This window comes from Anarhichas minor, unplaced genomic scaffold, assembly GCF_050575085.1.
Source record: "Anarhichas minor isolate MPS153535 unplaced genomic scaffold, ASM5057508v1 ptg000149l, whole genome shotgun sequence".
Classification (NCBI taxonomy): Eukaryota; Metazoa; Chordata; class Actinopteri; order Perciformes; family Anarhichadidae; genus Anarhichas; species Anarhichas minor.
In genome coordinates, this window is record NW_027466595.1 from 227,501 (window position 1) to 249,582 (window position 22,082).

The following is a 22,082-nucleotide window of genomic DNA, read 5'->3' on the forward strand; positions in this document are numbered from 1 at the left end:
CGTCTGAAGGCGTGACAAACTGGGTACAGATTGTGTAATGTCATTGTGAGCGTTAGCAGAAATACATAGCTCCTCTAATAATGTTTAAATACTTTACCACAGCACATTAATGCATTATTAGGTTTACTGTCAGGCATGATGGACCGGCAGGAGATCCGTAGAATTTGTAAACCCGTAGAGACAGAATGGAACGACACACAACCTTCAGAACCTGTATAATAATTATTCAGCAGACTGATGCTAGGGGTCTCTGTGGCGCCTGTTCAGGGGTATGATGCTTTTAATTAGATTGAATTCAACTTTATTGTCATTTCACAATAGGTACAGTATGAAGGACGGGTACCTTTAGTTGATGTTTTACTTAATTTTTTAAGATTCAGTTACAAACCTTTATGGCATATTTCAATCTTAAAAATACGTAAATTGGTGTCAACACACAACATTACAGCTGCTGGCCGGAGATTTTGAGGAGGAAGAAGAAGGAGGAGGAGGAGGAGGAGGAGGAGGAGGAGGAGGAGGAGGAGGGAGAGGAACACATATTATACAAAATCTTTTATTCTACAAGCACAGCACAAGTTTTAGTTGTTATCTAGCAGACGTCTTTACAGAGCTGCAGCAACATAGAAGTGAGTTTTGGTGGAGGCGTGAACCTTTTTGCGGTTGGATTATGGATTGTACCTTTAAATAAAGTTGAATAAAGTGAAATAAAGTGAAATAAAGTGAAATAAAGTTGACTGTTGTGCTCTGAATTCTTCACTAGCTCATTGATCAAATATAGAGAAGTAGTAAATTAAAGTTACGAGTGTGACTGCTACAAAGAAACAACACAAGTCCATATTAATATATTTTATTACCACACTTCAGTGATTAATCCAAATACACAAATCACAAGAAATCATTTCTAGTTCACGTTGTGCGAGTAGCAGTAAGTCTTCACTTTGTCCTTCAAGTAAAATCAAAGTCCAGTCGTGACAGAAGACGTTAAATCAAAGACACTCAGTGGACTGAGAGGTCTACAGCCATCAGAGAGTTTACATATCGTCAGGAACTTTTAGAGGAAAGGCCTGAATGTACAAGTACTGCAGGGTCCCTCTGATCATGTGACCTGATACTACAGAGTACTCTAGATGATGTACAAGTACTGCAGGGTCCCTCTGATGAGGAACAAGAGAAGGAGGAATGAGGAGGAGTTTAATCACAACCAATCAGAGTTGGATTCAAACTCTCTGATCATGGACGGATTAGGAGACAACGGTCATTTAGCATCTCCTCCTGATAGTTTAGCTTTTTTTAAAGTCATTTTGTGACTCCGTGGTCGTTTTGCATCTATTTTTAGATATATTATGTTTCCTTGTGGTCCTTTAGAGCGACCTTGTAGTCGTTCTGCATCTATCTCTCATGTTTTACGTTTTCATTTGGTGGTTTTGTGTCTCTTCGTCGTCATGTCGGGTTGTTTGTAGTAGTTTTGTGCGTGTTAGTGATCATTCAGCGTGTCTTTGTGACGGTGTTGTGTTTCATCCGGTAACAGGTAATCCATCCACGTCTCTGTCTGATGCTCAACACCAAAGAGAAGAGGAGGGTTCAGTTGAAGACGGGAAAACTCCTCACTCTTCTTCACTGGTTGGTAGACAAACGGTAAACTTAAAGAAGCATGATAGTTATCAGGTCAGTGATGAGGTCAGTGATGCTACGTTACTAGCCTCTCGTTGAGTCAGTCCTTTTCCTGTCTGTTATATCCGTGTGTCTAGATTCACACGCGTGTTCCTGCGTACGGACATTTCAGTGTAAATACGAGTCACTGTGGTCCCGTCGTCTCCAGGAGTCTGAAAGAAGAGCCCACCAACACAGACGTTCCGTCTCGTCTCCTGACTCCAGCACAGGACTCTCCTCTGCTCTCGTTGGTCCCGGGTTTCGCAGCCTCTCCTCCTCGTGTCTCCCGTGCTTTCAGTTGTCCAGCAGCACCTTTGCCAGGAACTGGAGGGTTTCCCTCTTCTCGTACAGGTACATCTGGGTTTCCCACAGCATGTCCACCAGGACGGCGTCACTCACCTCATCCAGCATCACCTCCTGAGACAGCTGGGGACTCAGTCTGCACAGAAGAGCATGAACCGTAGACCAGAGCTTTAGAAACCATGAAGCAATGAGACCATCACTAATAGCAGAGGTCTGTGGGCAGCTTTGCTCTCAGGTCCACATGTGCTGCTTCATGAACTGAGTAAACGTGATATGACTGTTAACATTGTTTGATGGCATGTGCTCTCTGAGTTTATTCTTTGACGAGGCCGTCTGGTTGTGAGAGCAGCCACAGCACCTGATTGGTTGCTCTGTATCCGTCTAATCTGTGACTTTAAACGCTGCAGCATTTAGGACAGACTGATGGTTTACAACACAGCAGAAGAAGAAGAGAGATGAAGAGAAGTGGGCCAAAGAGCAGACGGAGTGATAAAGATGTGAAGTCAGAAACAAACGGTTGAATTCGACTGCAGAGGAAGAGGACTGAAGAACAGCGGGTTCACCGTCAGCTGACCTGTGGTAGACGGTGTCGATCATTTCACACCAGGCTCCAGCTCTGTCCACCGCACAGCCATCAGAGTCCGTACACTGTCCAATCAGAGAGAGAGAGAGAGAGAGAGAGAGAGAGACAGAGAGAGAGAGAGAGACAGAGAGAGAGAGAGAGAGAGAGAGAGAGAGAGACAGAGAGAGAGAGAGAGACAGAGAGAGAGAGAGAGAGAGAGAGACAGAGAGAGAGAGAGAGAGAGAGACAGAGAGAGAGAGAGAGAGAGAGAGAGAGAGAGACAGAGAGAGAGAGAGAGAGAGAGAGACAGAGAGAGAGAGAGAGAGAGAGACAGAGAGAGAGAGAGAGAGAGACAGAGAGAGAGAGAGACAGAGAGAGAGAGAGAGAGAGACAGAGAGAGAGAGAGACAGAGAGAGAGAGAGACAGAGAGAGAGAGAGAGAGAGAGACAGAGAGAGAGAGAGAGAGAGAGACAGAGAGAGAGAGAGAGAGAGAGAGAGAGAGAGAGAGAGAGAGAGAGAGACAGAGAGAGAGAGAGAGAGAGAGACAGAGAGAGAGACAGAGAGAGAGAGAGAGAGAGAGAGACAGAGAGAGAGAGAGAGATTGAGATTCTAAATCATTGTTATTGGTATTACGTCCAGAATATCAGGGATATAATAAAGAGGCTCCAGAACAAGTGGGCGGAGCTTAGGACGAGGTAGAATAACTCTCGGAACACGTTAACGCTGACTAGCAAGTTCTGTTGGCTAGTTAGCGAGCTAGTTAGCGGGCTAGTTAGCGAGCTAGTTAGCGCGCACAAACAGCTGGAACCAGGAGCTGAACTCGTAGTCCTACAGGACACACACGTCTGTGGGCGTACTCACACAGTCCACCAGCATCTTGCCCAGCTCCTTGGCTCCTACGAAGCTCTTGGCCAGCTCCAGAGGGTTGGAGGGTCGGAAAACATCCACGGAGCTCACCACCACCTGAGGAGGTTTACCTGGAGAGACGCGGCAGCAAACAAGTGTGTTTGTTCAGAGACAAAGCTCAGTTCAGAGCTCGTTATTCACGATGTGCAACTTGTCCTGCGTTTGACATTCCTGAATGCTGCCTCCTGTCTTATAGAAAGTCAGGCGTCTTACCTGTACCCAGAGAGACCACTATACCCAACTTCTTGATCTGGGTTCCGTGGCCCTGAGAGGGAGGAGGGTTACAAATAAAAGAAAGGAGGAAACAGATCATTTATTGATCTAAAAAACCCACAAATGCTTTAAATCGCCACACGGGTAAGTGATTGAATGTGAACTGAACGGATGACCACGGGCAGAAGGAGAAGGTCATGTTGCCTACCTCTGCTCTCAAAGCTTTATTGCACTGATGGATCTCTGACATGGCGTCCAGCGTCGGGTTGTTGGCCAGCAGCCCTCCGTCCAGAAAGCGGCCCATTGGTCGGAAGTAAGTGGGGGCGGCGCCGCTGGAGCGGGCGGCTCGCCACACGAGTTGTTCTGGTGTCAAGATTTCAGGATTTAAGGCACTCAAACACATCCACAAGTCATCAACGCTGAGAAACGGCAAGACATGAAACACGTCAGCGAGTTTGAATCACAAGTAAAGGAAAAGTTTGACATGAAGTAGAAGTATTCTATTTCTTGCTGAGAAGAGGAAGATCTGCTCCAGCAGCAGCAGGCTAGCTTAGCTTAGCATAAAGACCTGAAACAGCTCTAAAGCTCATTAATTAAGACAAAAAAACTGTCAAACTGTCCCTTTAAACATGGGAACGTGTGGGGCGCCGCCCTCTTTAAAGTGCTGAGCGTGCTCTCTCTCACACAGACACACACCTTCATCAGTCACCTTCCTACGCTTTGCTGTCGGCTCCTCTGTGTATCCTACTACCAACACATCCTCATCCTCCCATCCTGCAAACAACAACATGGCTGCACTCAAACAACACGCCACAGCTGGACTTGTTCAGCATGCACATTCAGAAGTAGCTTCAGTAGCCGCGTTCACCCGGTGACTCGCAAATGACTCTTTTCAGATCAGCCGGGAGTCAACGCCGCCCCAGTGGTTGCGATCAGTGCAGTACGACCCCAGTGAGCCAATCAAAGAGCGGCTGTAGGTGTTCAGGTACCTTGTGGGATGGTGAGGGGCTTGAAGGTGGCGGTGGTGGCGTATGGAGGCTCTCTGTGCACGGAGGGAGGGTCATAGTTCCTGAAGATGTGCAGCTCGCCTGGATGTCTGTCTGCTAGAACACTGGTCACCATCACCCTGAGCAGAAGCACATATATATATATATATAAATATGAGAGAGAGAGAGAGAGAGAGAGAGAGAACTGGTCAAACCTGAACAAAAGAAGTTGATGAATCATCAGACAAACATGTCAGTCAGTGAGCTTGACAGTATATTTATATCTTCTAGCCAGACGTCAACCTCCGGTTCTTTAAAGTGAAGTCAAAGCTTCATGTGTTGAAGCTGGATCTTCTTCTTCTGGGAACGTTTTTAGTGTGTTTTAATATGTTCGTGTGGTAACACAGAGCTGGCTCACACTATCAGATAGAGATGCTATCGTGAGGGTTTTATTTATACGTTTCTGCCCAGTGGACACACTCAACATGAACAGTTACCTGGGGTAACGGACATCCGTCATCTTGGTGTTCTCTCCAAACTCCTTCTTCAGGAAGTCCTCCAGCGGCGCCGACTCATAAGGTCGTGACCCCTTGAACACCTGCTCCTTCATCCTGAAGTACAGGCAGAGCAGGTACTCCATGGACTTACCTACACAGAGCAGAACACATCACGGTCGTGTCCATGCTTCGTCACAAGAACCACGTGAAGATAAGGAAGGGAAACGCACGCACACACACACACACACACACACACACACACACACACACACACACACACACACACACACACACACACACACACACACACACACACACACACACACACACACACACACACACACACACACACACACACACACACACACCGTGGACGATGGCGAGGGCCAGGATGCCCCCGGTGCTGGTTCCAGCCACCCAGTCGAAGAGCTCCCTGATGGGCCGACCGGCCTCTCGCTCCAGAGCGATCAGCATCTGGATCAGCACCAGGCCTTTAATACCTCCACCGTCCAGACACAGCAGTCTGTCCGTCCTGCAGAGGAGAGGGTCACAACACGGGTTTCTCAGCGCATACGTTGTGCGTCGTACAGATCGTACAGATGAAAACATTCATCAATACAGACGGCACAGTGACTCACTTCCTGTTCTCCTTCTTGGCGCCGTCCGCCTCAGATGTGCCTCTGCTCATTGCGCTGACTGCAGCGCCCGCAAACAGGACGTCCTGAAACCCTGTCGGCCAATCACAACAGCCAATGACATGGGGGCCGACACACGGCATCAGAACGTGTGCATTCAGGAGGGAAAAGGAGGCGCTGGGGTTTTCTACAAGCATCATGGGAGTTTCATACCCAAGAACAATCCATGCCTTCAGTAACCACCAGCACAGCTTCAGTATGCGGCTCATAAAAGGTGTTTGGGAGCAGAGGAACGCGACCTCGTTTGTTTTGGTCAGTGCATCATATTAACATCACACCTTGCAGCTCAGGCCTCACAGAAAACTAAACAAAATGTCCCCCAGAGAGCTTACATCTATAATCGCCAAGAATTTCATTTAAATAAGGAACGAACTGTTCGACTGTGTCGTTACTGGGAAAACAAAATCACAATCTCCAAAGAGAACCAAACAGAGACCTTCAAGATTGTGACTTTAAAGGCAGAACAAGTAGGATTCTCCTAAAGTAAAGTAGACTGAGACAGAAATAATTCCTCTCAATCATCACTTCTGACCCCGAGAAGTGATTTTATTATCTTACTGTTTCTGGACGTCAACCTCTGTAAAAGCTGCAGGTGTCAGATGGTCAGCATGCATCGTGCACACGGTGCAACAGGTGGATCAGAAGAGTGAAGTCAAAGCTTCATGTGTTAAAGCTGCATTCTCTCTAGTGTCCACCAGGGGGCGACTCCTCTGGTTGTATAGAAGTCTATGAGAAAATGACTCTACTTCTCTCTTGATTTATTACCTCAGTAAACATTGTAAACATGAGTTTATGTTCTCAATCTCTAGTTTCAAGTCTTCTTCAATACAGCATGATGTTCATTTAGTACATTATGGTCCATTTAGAGTCACACAGACCATAAAGCAGGGGATGCTTTAGGGCGGGGCTACACAGTGATTGACAGGTCTCTACCAGAGATTTACACGCCGTCTCTACGTCACTCCTCAGTCCACATATGGTCACTTCCTGTTCACTGGTTGCATAAAATAAGATGGCGACGGACACAATGCTGAACTCAAGGCTTCAAAACCAAAGAGAGACGTCACGATGACTACGTCCACTTCTTATAGACAGTTAGTGGACACAAATACAGCGTGAAAGAGCTTCAACCCTCCAGGAGCTGACAAATCGTTCTCATTCTGTTGTTGTTAATCTGTTGAGGATCAGACTTCACTAAAACCTCTCAGTGCTGTGAGTAAACACACAGGTTGCATTGGAGACAAACCGCCGTAGAAACTGAAGAAAAGGTTGATGAAAGTAAGAAAAGGATGATGTGCAGTTGTGGAAGTACACCTGTGATACACCTGGATGCATCACAGGGGGTCAAGTGAAGCCAGAGGGCAGGGGGGGGGGGGGGGTGGGGGGGGCTGTTACCTATGCCTGCAGGCTTGGCCTTGTTGGAGAAGGGGGGAGGACTGCCAGGGGAGGGGGGGAGGCACCGCTGGACCCCTACACTACACAGCATGTCGAGCAGTATCTTTCTATTAGGACCTTCCATGTTAACACACACACACACACACACACACACACACACACACACACACACACACACACACACACACACACACACACACACACACACACACACACACACACACACACACACACACACACAGAGAGAGAGAGAACATGAGCCAGCTGTTATTCATTTTCATGCATTTAGACAAAAACATTCTCCTCTTAGCACCGATGAGTGAGGACCATCTGATCAGGAACACATGCTCCATGCATCTCTCCCTACAGCTCGGATCACGAGTCAGTGATGTTATGTGTGACGTGAATCACACGACATGCTTCTCCTCCGTCGCTCTGCAGAGAGTTAATGTGTGAAGAGAGACACTTCTGAACGTCGCACCATCAAACGGTCATTATGCAGAAAACACACACAAATAAAAACACACATTTGCATCTTAATGCAATCTCACACAACACAAACAAAAGTAATAAATTCTACTTTTGTGATTGTGAAATGAATTGTTTTCTAATCACTGACACTGTGTAAGGTAACTTATGTTTGCTGAATACTCTGGTGTAGAGAAGTGAACCCGGGAGTAGAGAGGGAGCTCTGGTTTATCTTCAATACACGTTTTCATCCTCTTTCTTCTTTCATATTATTTTATGTTGCTTGTAAGGAGTAAAAGCTTCTCAAAGACACGGTGAATCTAACGTGCTGCTTCCACCAAAGAGTTCTGGCTTTACTCTTCACTGATTGGTTACAGAAACGTCGATCTCACTGGCTATGAAAAACAGAAGGAGGGGCTTATTTCTGCTGTTTTTGACTGCTTTCAGCTCTAAGTAGAGCTGTGTAAAGAGCGGCGTGTTGTCGGTCAGAAACGACACTGAATTGGGTGAAAATAGAGCCGTTTAATGTCAGCGGCACGACGAGGAGCCGAGCTTCAGTTCTGCACTCTATGGTGACCTCAAGTCTGGAGAACTGGACCAAACCAATTCCCCCGTGGGGGACAATGAAGCTGATTTGAATCTGAACAAACCGCTGAAACGGTGGAACAAACGTAATAAAGTTCAAACTGGCCTGTTGGTTTAAACATCTTCAGCTCCTTAAACTCATCATGTTTGCCTCCTCTTTCTCATCCTCTAGATCCCTCCTCGCCTCCTCGTCTCCTCAGTTTAAAGTTCCCTCTCTCTCTCTCTCCCTCTCTCCCTCCCTCTCTCTCCCTCTCTCTCACCTTTGCTGGTGCGAGCAGCGATGAGTCCAGGAGTCTCTCCCAGGTCGTTGTGGATCTCCACGTCGGCCCCGAACACAATCAGAGCTTTGATCAGCTCCATGTGGTCCATCTGAAGAACAGACGGCCACATAAACAAATGAAATGTTTCTACAGCAAAACCACAACACAAAGGAAAAATACAACTTCAGATACTCTTCAAGATGAAGACAAATCTGTGGCATTCAGTACATTCAAAAAATATAAATTTAAATTCTGAAGTAGTTGAAAAAAAAAAAATACTTTTAGGGGGCGGAGCCTATACTCATAGAACACGTAACTAACGTTCCTCCAGAAGCCCCGAGAGACGAGGGAGAAAGAAATCTGGTGATCTGTGTTCAAAGTCCGATCTAAAAGGTTGAAGGTTTCGTCAGGTGAACGTTTCTTCCTCTTGCTCAGCGTCATATTGTTTGTTGTTGTAATACTCATGTTGGCCACACGAGGCTGAAGTGCACCACTGCACCGTGTGCTAATTACAACTACAAGATGTTTTAATTCTCAATGCTCTCTAATCACACGGCACATCGTATGTTAGCACGTTATGTAAATTAAAACTCACCTGGAAGAAGACATGAAGCTCTTCAGCCCCGTGTGGCCAACATGAGTATTACAACTAAACATTCAGGAAACTATTTTCCACCTGATTCACAGAAGAAAACGAAATTAAGGAACTTAAACCTTTTTGCATCTGTTCTCAAGTAATAAACACGGGAGAGAAGATCACTCTTGTATTCCTCACTGGTGTCCCAGGGCTTCCGTAGAGTCCGGCACCTTTGATTAGAATAAAAACAAATGAGAACATGTACGTCACCTTCATGGCGAGGTGCAGGGCTGTGTTTCCGTCCTGGCCCTTGAGGTTGGCGTTGGCCCCGTGGGTCAGCAGCACCATGGCCGCCTCAAAGCGCCCCCTCCTGGTCAGAATGTGGAGGGCGCTCTCTCCGGTCTTACTGAGGTAGTTCACCGCACAGCCGCGTTCCAGCAGCAGGAGACACATCTGGCAGAGAGGAGAGAGGACCAGAGCATTAAGGCGTACCTTTCCTCTGGTCGTAAGCGTCTGTTGTCGGTATTTAAACGGCTCATTGTTGATTTCTGACGCAACATTTTTCACCTCAGCAGTTTTGGACCAGTGGAGAGGCGTTCCTCCGTACAAAGAGTCCTCGGCCTGGAGCTGACCCGGGTCTGCTTTGAGGATCTCCTCCACACAGCTGACGGTCAAACACAAAATAAAAGTGGAATGTTATGTACCATCCTAAATATTAACTGAAGAACATCCTCCAATCTGTCCACGGTGGACCGGTCTCTGCCGGTGGATCTGGGTCTGTCCACGGTGGACCGGTCTCTGCTGGAGTCTGAGCTGAAGGAGTTTCTGGTGAACCTGCATGAGTTCATCTGGTTTCCCCAGAATCTGACCAATACATACATCTCATATAACGGGCGTAGAGGTCTATTGGTGATGAAGACCAAATGCTCTTTAGTGTCATTGAGGGAAACACAGACATCCTCCAGCTCCAGGGACACGGTTCTGTAACTTTGGACACTTCATCAGAGTCGAGCAGAGTCCTGGACTCACTACAAACCTCCAGAAACCATTTAAAAAGAGACAGCTGCTCATCGTCCTCACGTTTAACCGTACTCACCGCTTCTCACTGTACTTCATGGCGCTGTGGATGGCGTAGCCGGTGCCACCGACGACGTCGCACTTGGCCCCGCCCCCCAACAGAGCTTTGACGGACTCCACGCGTCCCAGGCGGCACGCCACGTGGAGCGGCGTCTCGCCGTTGTTGTTCAGCTCGTTCACCCCCGAACACAACCGCGAGCACATGACCTGAGAGAGAGAGAGAGACAGAGAGAGAGAGAGAGAGAGAGAGAGACAGACAGACAGACAGACAGACAGACAGAGACTCAAATGGTTGGTGGCTTCAACTTAATGCAAATTAGGTCCGCCATCGTTACTGCATTGCATATTTCTCGCCTCAAATGTTTTCAGAAATACATTTTTAATGTACCGTTTAGCTGTTGGAAGGGTTTTGCAAACAAGCCAAGGTGGCGACGGTGATATCGCCGAACGTCGGGCTTTGAAACATCAGAGCACACACCAATGGGCGACATTCACGACGACCACTTCCTACAGTCTGTGGTCTCACCTGGATGATGGCCGGCGTGTCCTGCTTGGCGGCACAGTGCATGGGCGTCTCCCCGAGCCGGTCTCTGATGTCGGTGCGAGCCTGGCTTTCCTCCAGCAGCTGCCTCACGCACGCCAGGTCGCCGCGCTCACATGCCAGGTGCAGCGGCGTCTGACCGGAGGCGTCCCGAGCGTTGATCTGACTGGAGACGGAGAGACGTGGCGTGTTACATAAGTATCTTCCTGGATATCTTTCTCCTTATAATAATTCTTCTTACCTCTGGACATAGTTATGTTTGAGGCACTCTCTCAGGCCCGTCTCCACGGCGATGTGGGCGGAGCTCCAGTCCTGGTGGTTGCGGATGCAGTCGACGATCGGCTGGGCGGTTTCGGCCTTCAGGGGAAGCGTCTCGTAGAAGGGGCGGAGCTTGAGGGCGTATTGGGGGAACCAGTTCATGGCGTCCTCCTCCGACGCCACCTGGAACATCCTGGTTCACAGAGCACAGATTACACCGTCACATGTCATTAAATTCACTTTTTGTATTTACTGTAAATGAGCAAAGACTCATTTTCTAACACTTACATCCACGATACAAATGTCTGCAGACTCTGTGACATTAAGAGAGCTTTAACACTTCTCACAATATTACATATTCAATGTTATTTGTGGAAAAACCTTTTGCTTCCAGACGTCTGGTGTTAAGTTGCATGGATCATGTTTGATCAGAGTAAAGCTCACAGGCTGTCTGTGAGAAGTGGACGTAGACGTCATCACGTCTCTCGTTGGTTTGTGGATGTTTTGAATCCTCTAGTTCAGCATTTCACCGTCGCCATGTTGTTGTTTTTTGCAACCAGTGAACAGGAAGTGACCATATGTGGACTGAGGAGGAGTGACGTAGAGACGGCGTACACGTCTATGGTAGAGACCTGTCAATCACCGTGTAGCCCCGCCCTAAAGCATCCCCTGCTTTATGGTCTGTTTGACTCTAAATGGACCATAATGTACTAACACAACATGTCGAACACGAGGCTTCAAAACGTCCACAAACCAACGAGTTACTTCACCATGACTACGTCCACTTCATGATGACATCAGTACTGACCTCAGGGTCACGTTCGGCGTCTCGGGGCACATGAGCAGACAGTCCCACGACTGGTACTGGGTGTTCCTGTACAGGACCATGCGTCCCTCCTCCTTCAGCAGGACTTTGCGTCCACCGCTGTAGTCGGACAGCGGCACGTCCCTCACCCGGTACGGGTTGGTGAAGAGGGTCGACACCGAGGACACGGTGTCCAGCAGCCGGCCCAGGAACTGCATCGTCGCCTGAGAACAAAGAGCAGAAATGGGCTGTTTCGCCTCATGTGTACTTTTACTTTTTGCTTTTTCTATGCTAATACTTTTGTAGGTTTTAAACGAAGGACTTTTACCCGAAACGAGTATTTTTTTACTCTGTAGTACTGATAATACTTCAATAAAGATGTGAATACTTCTTCCACCGCTGTAACACACAGTCTCTACGCAGCGTTGCCAGTTTCAGCTGAGTGTGTTCTACAGGTTTACGCGGGTCACTTGATTTGTTTTTATTTATTAAATTGGTTTCTCGTTTTTTAATGTTACTGAGCTGGAAACAGGATGAACTTCCATCAGGACCAAGACCTCACAACACAAATGCAGTTTCTTGTTTATCATATCTTATTGTAATTGTTTAATATTTTCTATTTTTAAATCACGCCCAATAAAATCAAAACCGTGTAAATCTATAACACCAATAGAACACATCCTACAGGGTGAGGAGGTTCTGCCTGATGTAAGAGGAGGTTTGATCTCTGCTCTCCGGATCACAGCTGATCACAGGGTTGTTGTTGTTGTTGTTGTTGTTGTTGTTGTTGTTGACGACCTGCCTGAGGAGAGAAGGCTCACAGAATCAGTCATCCGTTTTTAAAATCACTTCTTAAAAACACTTCTTTTTCAGACTGGCTTTAATGGGATGTCGTCACTTTTCTGTTTTAATTGTATTTGTTGATTTTACTAAATTATTTTATTTCTCAGTTTATTTTTAACGTATCGAGCTTTCTGTTGTTGTTATTATTGCTTTTGCTGCTTGTGTCTGTCAACGCACGTGGTGAACTGTTTTTAAAGGTGGTATATATAAATAAAGTTATTGTTATTATTAACATTTATGAATGAATTATTCTACAACAGGAGCTGCTGCCTCTCAAGAGCAGCATCCGTCACATCGCAGATCTTTACGTCTGATCTCTCTACTTTACGGTGACATCAGCGGGGTGATGCACTAACGTAAAGCTGACGTGACCGTCGTGAAGAGTAAACTCTCGGGTTTCCTGTAACACACCGCTGTAGTGACGGTGCAAACCGGGGCTGGTCCTCGTTATAACGTTAACATATATAATATAGATATAATAGATATAATAGCTAGCAGGTTAAGAGACGCTAATCGCGTTAGCATTAGCTCGTTCTTACCTGCTGGTTTTTTCTTCCTCTGCGTCGCTTCGTTGACTTCTGACGGCGACATCAACAACCACGAGACAGCGTAACCAAACCTGCTACTAATCGTGATTGGCGCGAAGTTGCTCCAATCAGAGCTCGAGGAGCAGACGTGTGCATGATGAAAGGGGCGGGGCGTAATATATAGGAGAAGCTCTGTTTATATTTTTTTAACACACATGGGAGAAGTTTGCCTTCAGCCTTTCTGCCATAAATCCTCTGAGTTAGGTTTAGAATTGTATTATTAATAATTGTATTATTAATACAATTAATATTAAAATATAATAATAGAATAATAATTCTATTATTATTGTATTTTTTCACACTGGACAGTGTGGAAAACGTCAATGTGATGAAAAATAAAAGGCCTTAAAGTCATTTAAAAAAAAGTATAAAAATCCCTCTCGTTGATAAATGAATCATAATATAAGTGAACACAATAAAAAATAGGTACAAATCTAATAAATATAACATAAATTGATAAATAAATACACTTTACAGACAGCTAGTTGAATAAATACAATAGGAATGATTAAATGTTATTCATGCCCTCAGTGTTATTTAAAATTATGTTTTCATCTTGTCGTCATCTTGTCATGTTTAAAGCACTTTGAATCACAGTTGATTTGTTTGAAAGCTGTTATATCAATAAAACTTGATTTATTGATTGATTGAATATATATTGATTGCTATATAATAGCATAGCCACATATAGTATATATGATAGTATATATAATATATGATAGTATATGTAATATATATGATATATATATAATATATAATAGTGTATCATATATATATATATTATATATATATATATAATATATATATATATATTATATATATATATTCATAAATAATATAAAATAGCATTAATACATATTGTAAACTCGATGGTTGGTGTGACGCTGCTTGTAATCAGAGAAGAGATGAGTTCTTTCGCGGTTCTTTTGCATCCCCATGAGAGTCTTCATCGTTGCCAGGACGACCAAAAGGGGGCTGACCCGGCCACGTGACAGATAGCCGTCTGTGTGTGTGTGTGAGAGAGAGAGAGAGAGAGAGAGACAGAGACAGAGACAGAGACAGAGAGAGAGAGAGAGAGAGACAGAGACTCACACAGAGAGAGAGAGAGGGGGGAGAGAGAGGGACAGAGAGGGAGAGAGAGACAGAGAGAGAGTCTGCTCGTTAAAGTAAAGATGGAGCTCTCCTCGACGGGAGATCGTGTTTTCGCGGCTGAAGCTATACTGAAACGCCGCGTCCGTAAGGTGAGCTTGCACGCGCCGTCCTTCGGTCCGCAGCCGCGTGCATTTTTTTGATTACCCCGTAGATTAGCACGGCACGGCACGGCTCCAGCCTGTTATGGAGGCCCTTACTTCGCTAGCCGGAGCTAGCTAGAAGCTAACTAGCTCGGTCATGTCGATAAAAAACAAGCAAACATCCACACAACGAACAAGGCGGCCCAGCCGATGAGACGATGAGGGCCCGGCTATTAGGTTAGCTAGCTAGCTTTAGCTAATGTAGCTAAAGCTAGCAGTAAAAAGGCTGTTTTCTGCTGCAGGTTGTGGATATGAAATATAGTCCCCATAACATAGTCATCATTGCATTTATTTACTGCTACATGAGCCACAGATGATGAAGGACTTCTCATAGTTTATCAGTACTGGATCAGACCCCTATAAATCATGGTGGGTTTACCATCTGACGTGACTGGTCCCAGTTTAAGCAGCAGGTCCTCCAGCTGCTAGAACCTCATAGTTCAGATCTATACTAGTCTACTATAGTAGAAGTAGTCCAGGCTGTTTGCGACACAAGCAGGATATTTAGGGTTTAAGATGTAGCTCCTTGCACAGATGATGCTGTTGTGGGATGTAAACATCGTGTGGTGGAGCTTCTATGCAAAGGACTTGAAGTTCAAATAGGACACTTGTCTCTTTTTGTCTGTTTTTATTAATCCACCATGTGTGTTTTTCTTGCAGGCAAGACTTGAATACCTGGTAAAATGGAAAGGATGGGCCATGAAGTAAGTGCTTCTCTTGACTTAGACTCCAATGGGAATGATCAACCCTCAGTTGTCCTTTCCTAAAGTGAGCTATTTGTTTCCTTGTTGCTCCGCTCTTCATGTTTTTTAGGCACAGCACTTGGGAGCCAGAGGAGAATATTCTGGACGACAGGCTGATCCTGGGCTTTGAGAGAAAGTGAGTTATTTGTACTTTCTTATTTACTACTGTGTCGCGTTACAACAATCACAACCTGTGGTTTAAAAACAGCCCACCGACGCCCCGCTCTACACGAAGACAAACACCCCTTCCTCTCGTCACAGCTGATCATCGTCGGATTAATAACAGTAGATCCAAAAGAGACGTTTACTGTCACGGGGCATGATGAGGACTCAAACGCAGACAGTCAGGTGTAGTGAAAAAATAAGGTTTTTAATCAACCAAAAACAAAACAGGGAATCCAGGGACAAGACAAAAGAAGAGGGGGAAAATCCGGCAGGAAAAGGCAGAACAGGCAGACTGGAAAACCGGGAACAGGACGAGCAAAACGGGCGGGTTGGACGGGAAACAAACACAATGATCTGGCAGTGAGTGAGTGAAAGACAGGGGTTTAAATAGTGACTAGGCAGAGTGAACAGGTGAGACTAAAGAGCTGATGAAGTGAGTGTGACTGGCAGGTGCACTGAATGAACTGATTAGGTGAGTGAGGAGCTACAGAAAGAAACAGACACAGAACACACAGGGCAAAGCCTGATCGTGACATTTTCAGAATACTATTCCTAATCCAACACGAGTAAAGCCAGAACATAATGTACATACATCGTCTGCTCGGCTTCAGGTCTTTGGCTCCTAACTTTAACATGTTTCTCTATTTTGTTTATTTCAGTTATTTTATGCCTTTACTCTACGTCTCCTCCATGTGTTTATAAGTGTCTTTCCTTTTTATTCTCTACAGGGAGCGGGACAGGGAAATGCACGGGCCGAAGAAACGCGGACCAAAACCCAAAAACCTAGCGGCGAAGGTACAGTTTGTAATGTTTATCTCTTGATTTTATTTCATGGACGCTGCAACACATTAGCAATGGATGAAAACCCTTCCAGTGTCCTCTCACATGACCCTAACATTTACACCAAAGATATTTATTTATCATTTAGTAAGTCATAGTATTCCAGTTATTGTAGACTTTATTAGTTGATAGATTTCTTCTTCTTGACTCCGGTAGCAGCACGTTAAAGGAGAGGAAGATGTTAAAGCTCCAACAACAACGTGATTCGATGTTCATATTTTAACCACAGATGTTTACGGGGTTCGTGAAACATCATTTTAAGCAGAGTTATGTCACTGATCGTTGCTTAGCGTCAGTATCTAACCTTGTAGGACCAGAACAATCCTCCATCAAACAAGGGCGTACATGTCGGGTCATTAATGTTAGTTCAGATATACTGTGGGGAATGTTGACTTGTTTTGTTATTCTTTGTCTTTTATGTAAGCACAGACCTGTCAGAAAATATATATTCTAAGAGCCAATTCATTTGTTTTGTAAAATTCATGTTGGCATTACATCACTTGTATTTGTTTTAGTATGACTATATGTAAATATGTTGCCATTTTCTTGCCATTAAGTGGTTGACGAGATCTTTTGTGACTTGGTGGTACTGCCGTATCCCAGATTTCTTAGTAGTGGGGTCTACTTATGTTTGGATCCTGTTTAGGTTGTTGTAACGTACAATGATCGAGTAATAACCAATATATGGACATTGGAACATCGCCTTCCGGTCACGTTATGAAGGATTTCTAATGTATCCTTTATTTATCCATTATCTAATAATCTCTTATCTTAAACGGACACGAGCTGTATGGTCATGAAAATGTGCTTTAAGTTCATGTACATTTATTGGTAAAACTATGTTTGAACCCTGTGGTTTAGCTGTTTTGGAGAACTTGGTAGGTTATTAAATAGCGCTTAATATTCCCAGTAAGCATTGATTTGGTGATTGATGTCTACTCGGGTTAAAGCTGGGATACATTTAGATGGAAAGAGAGATTATTTTAGTTGCATCACTATTTCTATAGCATTTAAATGAGTTATGTCACCATGAAGCAGGTCCTCACTACACAATAAAATATCGTTGTTGCTTTTGAAACAACTGTCACAAAAACTATTTAACAGACATCTTGTGACCTGCTAAACACCTAAACCAAGCTTTTCATGGAGAAACAAAGTGGGCCAGCAGCACTTCCCTATAGTGCGTAGAAATAGTGGTGGAGGAGGCAGCTTTTCTACAAAATAAAACCTAATTCTTCATCGTCTTCCTCAGACTCGTACTCAGAAAGGAGGGTCCAGCAGCCGAGCCTCAGACGCCCGCCAGACTACGTCGCGCTCCTCCTCGTCCACTTCCGGCAGAGCGGCGACTCCTTCCGCCTCGCCTCACTTAGCGTCTTCGTCCTCCTCTACCTCGACCGTGGCACCCTCTCCCAAACTCAACTCCCTGGCGGCCACCCACAAGCTGAAGAAAGACATTCACCGCTGCCACCGGATGTCCAGGCGCCCTCTGCCTCGCTCGGACCCCACGGCGGCGGCCTCCTTCTCCGGCTTCCCCTCCCGCCTGCACGTCTCGCCCTTCTCCGAGACCGTCCGCATCCTCAACCGCAGGGTCAAACCCCGGGAGGTCAAGAGAGGTCGGATCATCCTCAACCTGAAGGTCATCGACAAGCCGGGGAGAGGCGGCGCGTCTGCAGGCGGAAGGAATATTACGACGGGACGCCAGAACATCCCATCTCGCAATCGCATCATCGGGAAGAAGGGAGGAGACGCTCCCTATAGACCTTTCCAGCCGCCTCTGAAGATGCTGGGCTTCCCCATGTACGGGAAGCCGTTTGGGCTTCAGTGTGGAGGCCCCGTGTCCAGCACAGGGGCCAGGAACACCGACTCTACTTCCTCCTCCCAGTGCCGCTCGCCTCCGTCTCCTTCCAGCTCCACCCGCTCTGTAAGAAAGTCCAACACCACCGCCTCAGCTGCTGCTCAGTCCTCACCTTCCGGCGAGGCCGCCAAGTCCAGTAGACCTCCCACAGAGACCCAGAAGAGCCAGAGCTCCAAGCCAGCTGCTACTTCCCCGTCCTCACCATCATCTTCCTTGGAGGACGAGGAGGAGGACGACGACGACGACGACGACGACAGTCGGACGACCCAAGAGGGAGGCAGGAAAAGTCCTCGCCAACGCGGGGCTAAACGTCAGCTGCCCGCCGCCGCCTCTGTTGCCACCGGAGACCAGAGCTCCGCCCCCTCCGAACCACAAAAGGCGCCCGCCGAGGGAGACCCCAACTGGCACCCTGAAATGGCACCGAGCTGCAAGGACGTGGTGGTCACCGACGTCACCACCAACCTCGTCACCGTCACCATAAAAGAGTTCCCCTCCCCCGCCTCCCCCTCCTCTGCTCTTGGCCCCGAAAACACCCCCTCCCCTCCCCCCGACGCCACCACCTCCGACGAACCCCCCCCTCCTCCTCCTCCCACCAAGCCATAGGAGAACCAGACGTCATGAAGTCGATGATCTCCGTTTGATGATGGAAGTAAATATCGCGCCAGTGTTGCCACTTCAGCCCTCTGAAGGTGTGTCCATGTTTGTGTAGCGGCGTCGTCTACTATTCAGCCATTGAAGAGGAGAATAAAGAGTGTTTTCTTTTTTTAAAGAAGTTGGATACATTTGAAAGCGGGCAGCTAATACGCCCTTAAATTGCCATATTTTGTCCACTTGCACAGGCTGTTGTTGACCTTCAGGTGTTCTGCCATTTTCCTGCCCCCCCCCTCCCCCTCCCCCCCTTAGTATCATTGGAGGTCCAGCTTGTTAAAGATATAAGAGGTGGTGTTTTTGCACTTAACACAGTTGGACTCCTACGTTGCATCAATACAGCGAGGTAAATGCACGTGACTGCATCGAAGAAAAAACGACTTCTTTTATGTTCATCAGTTGGTTTTTTTTAAGGCCTTTTATCCTCTTGACTGCATATACGTACAGTATGAGTAAGTATTTATATGCACGCACAACCTTTATAAGCTGCAGAAGAAAATACGTAAACAATAGTGTTCACGTCTTTGTTGTGCTTAACGTCTTTCTCTCCGCTGCTTGCTCTGTTTTTCCTCACAAACCCGACGCCTTCTTTAATCCGTCGCGTCCAACAAGACGTCTAGAAGGTCTGTCAGCTGAACTCCGACCAGACTGAAGCCACAAACCAAATGCAGCTAATGAAAACAGTGTGTTGGAGCTTTGAGCTCGCTATCCAGATGATGGACTTGATTCGTTTGTCTCTTTACCGTCCACGTAGAGCAAAGCGGATTCACTTCCTGGTTAGTTCCTTTACAGGTTACTGGTCAGTTTAGCTTCATTAGCATGTAGCATGGTTCAGCCCACAGAGCAAGAGGAACTGAGCCAGGACAAATGTTGGTTAATAGTGGTGTAACGGACCGTAGTGGATCCGTACTGACCCCCCTCACAGTTCAATGTTAACCACCAGAGTAAATAAAGTTTAAACGTTAACCATCAGAGTGTAAATAAAGTTTAAACGTTAACCATCAGAGTGTAAATAAAGTGTTACTGACTCAGTAGAACATGTTTCTAGTCTCTGATCATGTTTCATTGTAAACAACCAATCAGTGTTTAAAGCAACAGGAGGAGAGCTAGTAACGTTAGCAGCACCGCTAACGGCTAACCAACAGGAGGAGAGCTAGTAACGTTAGCAGCACCGCTAACGGCTAACCAACGGAGGTTCACTTCAGTTACATTATGATGCCTTCAGGCTCTGCTCAGTGAACATGAGTACTGGCTGAAGGTGCATTATAACGTTATCATGATGTGTTCACATGTCATCTGTAAAATGTAGTTTTGGTGATAAACTTGAATAAATCCAGTAGTTTGAAGGAGATGTTTATGAATATAAAATAGATATTAGAGATGAATTATGAGCTGTTTAACTTCTAACACGAGATCTAAACACATTATTATACAACATTAAAGATAATAATGACTAGTATTGGATCCGTTGCACCACTATCTGTTACTCATGCTGATGGATTAAATAGTCTTCAGCTCTTCATGGATGACGGGTTTCAGTATCTCTGCCATGAAATGATATATTAATGTTATTTCCCACTTTCGCTGAGTTAAATCTGTGAATGAACAGCAACAACATTGATTTTCACGTATTGCATCAGACAGTTCGGCGTTTTGACCGTCGCCATTTTGTTTTTTTATCAACCAGTGAACAGGAAGTGACCATATGTGGACTGAGGAGGAGTGACGTAGAGACGCCGTATACGTCTCTGGTAGTGACCTGTCAATCACCGTGTAGCCCCGCCCTAAAGCATCCCCTGCTTTATGGTCTGTTTGACTCTAAATGGGTGAACACAGACGGTCTACGATCTCTTACGTGCTTTAAAATAATTTCACAAAAAGAATACTTCAAACTGTAATAACCATAGAAAGGCTCTCTGATGTCCTGGATGGTTCTAGTTGTCGGTACTGTTAGAAATACTCATCGGGTTTATTCCAACACGTCCGTCAGATGAAGGAACTTCAACCTGTTGTTTGACGTGTTCTCCGGATGGATTCCCGGAGGTTTATGGGATGTATTTCTTTGTCTTTAATATCTTTCCGTGGTGGGTAGAAGTGACTCTTACAGTTGGTAGATGTGAGTTCTTATTAGGCTGCTTTTCTTTCTTTCTCACAACTTCAACTTGTTCTCGTTCAACCAAACAGGGCTCCTGATTTTATTATTTAGACTTTTTAAAGTTCATATCTTGATGTCATTTAAGTGTTTGTGTGAATTAAAGAAGGATCCTTGTTTAAACGTGTGGATAAAGAAGCTTAATGTGTTTTTATCTCCTTTGTACTGTACTTTAATACTTTGTTTTAAAGATATGCATAATATTGTTAATGTGAATGCATTGTTTTTATTATTAGTCCAATATGGGTTTGACTCCGACAGGTTTTTAATGTGTCAGGACTGCAGTTGTGTGATATGAATAATGTACGATGTGTAGACGGTAATGAGGACGATGACGTCATAATGTATCTTCTGAAGCATGTTTTAATCAAACCCTTATTGTACACATTATGAATTCTGTGTCGTTGCTTTCTGTGTTTATTGTTACAAAGCTTTTCATTAAAAGCTCTTTGAAAAAAAAAAAGGTTTTGTTCTGTTTCTCATATTCTGGAGTCTCTGGGTGAAAAGTTAGGTCAACTTAAACCTTAACTTAAGTCAACTTAAACCTTAACTCATGTGCTGAAGTGTCACTCTGGAGATGAGCGACGAAGAGCGATTTCTCAGCTGCAGAAAACTCTTGATAAGAGTTTGATATTGTTATATCAGGTAAAATTGCAAAAAAATGTCAAGAATTGTTTTTATTCTTCTTCTATAGTTGTAGTTTTTGTATATATAATATAACTATATATACAACTTTATAAGCTGTGATATCAAATAGCTTTTGCGGCTCCAGACAAATTTTATTTGGTGGAAAATGGGGCAAAATGGCTCTTTGGATAGAAAAGGTTGCCGACCCCCGACTTAGGTTAACTTAAACCTTAATTTAAGTTAATTCAAACCTTAACTTAAGTCAACTTAAACCTTAACTTGAGTTAACTTAAACCTTAACTTAAGTTAACTTAAACCTTAACTTAGTGTTGGAGCCATTTTGTTGTTTTTGTTTTTGTACAACCTCCCACCACATGGGGGCGTAGTGCCGGTTTGAATCAGGCCACAGGTAATATAATCAGTGGGGTCATTGGACACAGGTGGTTGCTAATAGGTAGAAGCAAACAGTTTTTGACCGTGCACATTTAACGAATGTAAATGTTATGATTTATTGGTTTATGGAGAAAATGGATAACTGAATAGAAAGTAGTG

The 22,082-nt window shown here is 45.2% G+C and overlaps 2 protein-coding genes across 3 annotated transcripts; one reads left to right on the plus strand and one right to left on the minus strand.

The window, feature by feature from the left end:
* Positions 1-831: 831 nt before the first annotated feature.
* On the minus strand, positions 832-13,255 carry pla2g6 (phospholipase A2, group VI (cytosolic, calcium-independent)). 2 transcript variants are annotated; one of them, XM_076085326.1, is made up of 19 exons: positions 13,161-13,255; positions 12,464-12,580; positions 11,782-12,002; positions 10,957-11,166; positions 10,701-10,881; positions 10,194-10,381; positions 9,665-9,761; positions 9,368-9,550; positions 8,521-8,629; positions 7,208-7,324; positions 5,756-5,846; positions 5,486-5,649; positions 5,118-5,268; positions 4,624-4,760; positions 3,843-3,997; positions 3,635-3,686; positions 3,377-3,492; positions 2,528-2,601; positions 832-2,089 (listed from the first exon to the last, which is right to left on the minus strand). In XM_076085326.1, exons 3-19 carry the CDS (start codon positions 11,994-11,996, stop codon positions 1,945-1,947), a joined length of 2,385 nt encoding a protein of 794 aa, XP_075941441.1. In that variant the 5' UTR covers positions 11,997-12,002; positions 12,464-12,580; positions 13,161-13,255; the 3' UTR covers positions 832-1,944. The 2 variants fall into 2 exon arrangements, with proteins under 2 accessions (XP_075941441.1, XP_075941442.1); XM_076085327.1 differs by having other exon boundaries at positions 12,464-12,576; positions 13,161-13,179.
* A 1,007-nt stretch (positions 13,256-14,262) lies between these two features.
* On the plus strand, positions 14,263-21,366 carry cbx6a (chromobox homolog 6a). Its single transcript, XM_076085328.1, has 5 exons — positions 14,263-14,449; positions 15,161-15,204; positions 15,314-15,379; positions 16,137-16,203; positions 17,501-21,366. Exons 1-5 carry the CDS (start codon positions 14,381-14,383, stop codon positions 18,704-18,706), a joined length of 1,452 nt encoding a protein of 483 aa, XP_075941443.1. The 5' UTR covers positions 14,263-14,380; the 3' UTR covers positions 18,707-21,366.
* The last annotated feature ends 716 nt before the right edge of the window (positions 21,367-22,082 follow it).

Bases quoted from the DNA above. Each gene is read 5' to 3' on its own strand.
- pla2g6 (XM_076085326.1), bottom strand. From the start codon at position 11,996: ATGCAGTTCCTGGGCCGGCTGCTGGACACCGTGTCCTCGGTGTCGACC. The intron at 9,551-9,664 runs GTGAAAAATGTT...CCTCTCTGCCAG, and splicing joins ACTGGTCCAAAACTGCTGAG to ATGTGTCTCCTGCTGCTGGA. The intron at 2,602-3,376 runs GTGAGTACGCCC...CTGATTGGACAG, and splicing joins GCAAGATGCTGGTGGACTGT to TGTACGGACTCTGATGGCTG.
- cbx6a (XM_076085328.1), top strand. From the start codon at position 14,381: ATGGAGCTCTCCTCGACGGGAGATCGTGTTTTCGCGGCTGAAGCTATA. The intron at 15,205-15,313 runs GTAAGTGCTTCT...CATGTTTTTTAG, and splicing joins TGGAAAGGATGGGCCATGAA to GCACAGCACTTGGGAGCCAG. The intron at 15,380-16,136 runs GTGAGTTATTTG...TATTCTCTACAG, and splicing joins ATCCTGGGCTTTGAGAGAAA to GGAGCGGGACAGGGAAATGC.